The sequence below is a fragment of the Momordica charantia genome (assembly GCF_013281855.1).
Source record: "Momordica charantia cultivar OHB3-1 chromosome 3 unlocalized genomic scaffold, Mcharantia_2.0 BLBB01000003.1, whole genome shotgun sequence".
Classification (NCBI taxonomy): domain Eukaryota; kingdom Viridiplantae; phylum Streptophyta; class Magnoliopsida; order Cucurbitales; family Cucurbitaceae; genus Momordica; species Momordica charantia.
The window spans coordinates 14,843,697-14,849,696 of NW_028275161.1; the positions used below are offsets into that span (position 1 = coordinate 14,843,697).

The following is a 6,000-nucleotide window of genomic DNA, read 5'->3' on the forward strand; positions in this document are numbered from 1 at the left end:
GCCTACATGGCTAACAAATTCTAAATTATTGAATTACAAATTTCAAATTATAAATTCTTTAATCTATCAAATTATTATAAAAACTATTCTATCATCTTTCATTATGTTTTTAGTAGATCAAATCACTAATATTGATATCCTTATTACAACAGATCTTTTAAAATACTATTAATAACTAACATTCTCGAAAAACAAAGTATAAAAACAACCAAAAATAATAGTAATGAAAAATAGATTTTTGTTTGGTAGAGTTATTTGTCCCTTAAGCTTGGGGAAACAAATATCTATTCAACCTCCGACTTGTCCTCTTAAACTTGAGATAGGAGGTTCTAATTGCTTGCAATTTGTTGACGACAACATCGATGGACCTTCTTTCTCTAGGTATTGTTGAGGAGCATGACAAACCGATTCTTATTATTGAAACTAAACATTCTTCCATCCATCTTGGGACAATTTCTCTACGATCATCATCTCCCATCATCGCTATTTCTTGTATTCTATCTCCCCTCTCTTCTTCTTGTTGGCGTGTTTCTTCAAATAACAAACAGGGGTCAATTATATCCAAAACTCCATGAGACAATGCCGTTGCAGTATACTTATGAATGTTCACATCATTTCCAAACATGTCGTTGGTGGGTCTTTTTCCAATGATCATCTCCAATAACAGTATTCCATAGCTAAAGATATCTCCTTCAATAGAAATTCTGCCATCGATGCCGTACTCTGCAATTGTTAATTCATTACTATACCAATAAAAATTAAGTTCTAATGATTGCTAATGAAAAAATATGTAGTTTAGATGGAAGGAAAGTACCTGGAGCGATATATCCAATTGAACCCTTGAGCGCAAGCGACATGGTTTGACCAAAACAAGACTGATTTTCTCCTTCCAACATGAATCTAGCTAACCCGAAGTCCCCAACATGGGCTACCATATCGTTGTCAAGTAATACATTACTAGGCTTTAGATCACAGTGAACAATTGGTGCCTCACCATGATTATGGAGATAATCTAAACCAGAAGCAATATCAATGGCAATGTTTAATCTTTGGAGGAGACTCAACTTTCTTTGATCGTGCCCATGAATTGTAGGGTGAAGCCAACTGTCTAGATTTCCATTGGACATGAAATCAAAGACTAGAGCTTTAAATTCATTGCCTTGTACATCAATACTTGAACAAGAAGTGATGATCTTGAGGAGATTCCGATGTCGTATGTTGGAGAGAATGTGGCATTCATCAACAAAACTCTTGGAAGAACCTTGTTGTTGGAGGTTTAGAACCTTAACAGCAACGATTAATCCATCATTTGAAAGAACACCTTTATACACAGATCCAAAACTGCCCGAACCAATCAAATTGTCCATAGAGAACCCGCCGGTTGACTTACTAAGTTCCAAATAAGAAATTTGTGGCACAAAATCATTCGCGGAAGATGAAGTTGAAGCATTATTCCTTGACTTTTTAGGCACAAAACATACGAAAAGGATGCTCAAAAGAATAACAATGAATGTGATTGTGGATACTGCAGGGATTAACACCTTTGGTGCTAGAAATTTGTTTGGTGAGTGTGTTTGGTTGGGTGCGCATGGAGGCAAATGTAATTCTGGTATTCCATCACATAGATTGTCGTTTCCAAGGACGGAAATCATGGTTGAATTGGAAAAAACTCCTCCCTTTGGGACCTTCCCCTCAAAATTATTGTGGGATAGATTGAGATACTTGAGTGAGAGAAACTTGCTAAGGAATTGGGGAATAAGCCCTGATAAGTTGTTGCTTGAAAGATCAAGTGTTTCTAGACCTTTCAAAGCTTCAAAAGATTGAGGAATTGTTCCCTCAAATTGATTACCCTCCAAATTCAAGTATTTCATGGTAATACACTTACCGAGATTGTTGGGAATATCACTTGATAATTTGTTGTTTGATACATCCAATGCTATCAAATCAACTAACTCACCCACTTCAGATGGCAATGGACCATTAAACGAGTTATGATCCAAGGCCAAGAAGATGGCAAGGGAAAGATTGAGAACTTCTTTTGGTATGATGCCAGTTAGGCTATTATTAAATAAGTAAAGAAATTGGAGGCTTTTGCATTGTCCCAAGCTGGGAGGTATACTTCCCTCAAGTTTGTTAGAGTCCATGGCGAGCGTGGCCAGTGAAGATAAATTACCAATGGAGGATGGAATCGGGCCAGATAATTTGTTAGCAGCCAAATACAGCTCTACCAAATTATGAAGTTTCCCAATATTAGGAGGGATAATACCATTCACATAAGTATCTTTCAATTCTAGAACTTGCAAGTTAATCAGGTTTTCAATCTCAGTAGGAATGCTTCCGGTTAACATATTTGTACCTAAGGTTAGGTGTATTAGATGCTTATTTGAAAGGTTTCCGATAGAGGGAGGTAATGCTCCTCCAAATCGATTCCCAAAAAGACTTAGAAACCTTAGACTAGTACAATTAGCCAAGGAAGTGATAAAATTTAAGTCACCAACTTTTTCACTTCCAAGTAGGTTCTTTCCAAAATTGAGCCTCTCTAAGTCTTTTAAATTGCCCCAGTCATGAGATAGCACTCCAGTGAAACTATTGTCAGCAAGATCTAAAATTTGAAGATGGGAGGCATTAGTTAAGGATGTGGGAATAGTCCCACAGAAATAATTGATACCAATAACGAATAACTGAAGATTGGGAAGAGTAAATCCGATATTTGGTGGTAGAGTTCCTTGTAGTCGATTTTGAGTGAGAGCGAAGTAAATCAGAGAAGTTACATTATATAATGAAGATGGCACTGTACCTATCAAATTGTTGTCATAAACGGTAAACAATTTCAATCTTGATAGATGCCCTACTTCATTAGGAATGTCTCCTTCAAATTTGTTTCGTGCAAGCGACAAGCGAGATATGGAAGATAAATTTCCTACCCAAGATGGGATTGGTCCAATCAGATTATTGCGGCTAAGTGCTAGTAGTTCCAACTTGCTTAACGCGCACAATTGGTGTGGAATCTGACCTACAAGCCTATTGGTGGTAAGGTTCAGAACAACAAGTTCAGTGCAATGACTTATGTTCGTCGGAATCTTACCACTAAAGTTATTGAAGGACAAATTGAGATGACGCAGTTGTAGTAGCTGACCCAACTCTTGGGGGATTCCGCCATGGAAGTTGTTGTCTCCCAACCTGATCTCAACAAGATAAGTGAGGTTTCCCACAGAATGGGGTATCGAACCAGTCAATTTCCGAGCTTCCAAGTCCAACACCACTACTCTTCCAGTAGTGGAACTACAAGTTACCCCAACCCAATCACACAAATGCAAAGAATCGTTCCAAGAACTGACGATTTTGAATGGATCATTCACTACTCTACTTTTCAAGTCAAGTAGAGTCAAACGATCCGATTCATTTCCCGAAGCACTAAAATCGGAGCTCAAGGCGAGCATAAAAAAGATAGCGTATAGAAGTATACGCACAATCCTCTTGGCACTGCAACAATTCATGTACTCCATCAGTCTCTCAAAATTTAGTTGCAAGGATAAGCTTTTCGAATTATTGATGTCTTTGGAGTTTTCATTGAATGGCCGTAGCTGAGCTTTAAAAGGTTCAAATAGAGAAGGTCGGCCCCACCCATTATTATATATTATAATCAAATGGCGATTGGGTGGTTGTGGCACATTTTGAAAAAGCAAAGAAATCAATTACATTTTTTTCTTTTTTAATTTACTAGTAATTGTATATATCTATTCCAATTCCAATTCCAAACTTTGTTTAAAAGATAAATTATTAAATTAAATTTGTTATTTTTTATTCAAAAAAAATTAATTTGGTTAGATTTTTTAGGGATGCATTTAGGCAAAGTTTAAAAATAAAAATAATAACAAAAAATATATAACAGAGGAGGGCCTCAAAATACTTAAAATTTTAAATTTACAAATATATTTCAAACAAATATTAAAATCTTAAAATAATTCGTATTATTACAAAAACAAAAACCAATTATTATTCTCTTCAAAATTACATTATTTATGAACTCTCATATTTTCATCCTGCTTATACTATGGGACTCTTAAAAATCTAATAAAATCATTTTTTATAATTAAACTTCAATCCACCACTACTAATAGTAATTTAATAATCTATCTTTCAGATAAGTTGAAGACCTTCAAATTTTTTTAATAAAAATACAATTTATGAAATTTAATTTAATAATGTATTTTTCACATAAGTTGTGAATCCCACAAAATCAGTCCCTAAAAAAAAGAGTTGATTTTGTTAGATTTTTAAAGGGTAAAGTTTAAAAATAAAATATTATAGTTCTTCATTCAATTTGTTTTAGGGCGTCAAAGGCATCCAAGTTTCAAAAATAATAATAATGAAAAAGATTTGTAAGGACAAGCAGAATTTATGTTTTTTTAAGTGGACATTGAAAAAGATAAAATAGAAATAAAATAAAAAGTGAAGTCCGGTCGAGGAAAATGCGACGCATTCCTCTATTTTCCTAAATACTTTCGATAGCACTAATTGTTTCTATTTATTTATTATTATTATATATATATATTTTTCATTTTAAGTAACGGTGTATACCAAAATTTAGGAATGGAATCAAAATAGGGATCAATTTTGTAATCTAAATTTCATTTATGCACTTTCATCCATCTCATTCTCCTTTCTTATTTATTGCGTAGGTTCCACATATTTATTATAATTATTTTACTCTTTTTACTTTTTCTTTCTTTTTTTATTAATAATAAGATCCATAATTTTTTTAATTAATTATTTTATTTATTTTTCTTTTATTTTTTACATTTATAATACAAAATAATTTTTATTCTAATAAAAAATTACATAAAATTTTATCGTTTCATATGATTTTATTATAAAACATTATAAATTTATATTTAAATTTTTAATTTTACTTTGTTATTATTAATTAATATCAATACATTTAGAAAAAATATATATATATTAGTTCATTGTTATTAAATATTATAATGATAAAATTAATAATATTTTATATTAAGTGATAATTGTTCTAATAAAAAAATATATTTTATTTGATATAATTTATTTTAATTGTTCATTATTCATTAATATTAAAAAAATTATTATAATAAAAAATATTTACTATAAATAATATAGTGATAAAATAAATTAAAATGCATTATTATTTTAATTTTAAAAAAGATTAGCACAATGTATTTGTAATTAGCTAGAAAGACGAGAGGGGTATAATAGTAATTATCGTATATCTGATTTCGATTCCGATTTTAGACAGCTTTAGTAAACAACATAAAAAAATTCTGATTCCGATTTTAGAAAATTTGTGGTAAACAACATTAAATAAATAACGTTCTCATTGATTTCATTCGGATCATTTTCATTATAATTCAATAAATAGTTAATCAAATAATATAAAGTTTGAAATTTTACTTTAAAAAATATTATTTTATTAAATAATGTGCAAAATCTATCATCCATATAAAAATGTGAATGCTTCAAAATATTCTTAATTCTCCTCCCGACACTCGATTTATTCTTATACCCCCGCTCCTACTCTATTTCAGCGTGTCATAATTGATACATTGGTCAAGTTTATGGTATATGTTTTAGTCGTAGTCAATTTAATCTTTTATATTATAAAAGTTTTTAATTATAAATTATTTATTTATTAATTGTTTCTTTTTTTACAACAATTATACATTTTTTTTTTATTAATGAATGACATCCAACCTACTTCTTAAAAATTATTTGGCAGAAGAATTAAGAACTTGTTGCTTTCAACCTTCACGTGAATGTTCAAATAAATCAAACTTTTGTCTTACCTCCACCTCTCTCACGTCACGATTTTTAGTCACATTCAAAACAGTGTGCTTTCTACTTTGAGTAGAAAAATTACTTAATTTTGAATTTTCGGACGTTTTTAGGTTCCACGCGATTTGACCATTTCCACTAAAGAAAATCTTCCAATTGATTGATCCACGAGAGAGAGGAAAAAAAACTATT

The 6,000-nt window shown here is 31.2% G+C and overlaps 1 protein-coding gene across 2 annotated transcripts; it reads right to left on the reverse strand.

Annotated features, from left to right (window-relative positions):
• Positions 1-122: 122 nt before the first annotated feature.
• Positions 123-3,574, reverse strand: LOC111020480 (uncharacterized). 2 transcript variants are annotated; one of them, XM_088122095.1, is made up of 2 exons: positions 815-3,573; positions 123-723 (listed from the first exon to the last, which is right to left on the reverse strand). In XM_088122095.1, the coding sequence occupies exons 1-2, from the start codon at positions 3,504-3,506 to the stop codon at positions 263-265; spliced, it is 3,153 nt and encodes a 1,050-aa protein (XP_087978221.1). In that variant the 5' UTR covers positions 3,507-3,573; the 3' UTR covers positions 123-262. The 2 variants fall into 2 exon arrangements, with proteins under 2 accessions (XP_087978221.1, XP_087978222.1); XM_088122096.1 differs by having other exon boundaries at positions 597-704; positions 815-3,574.
• Positions 3,575-6,000: the final 2,426 nt, after the last annotated feature.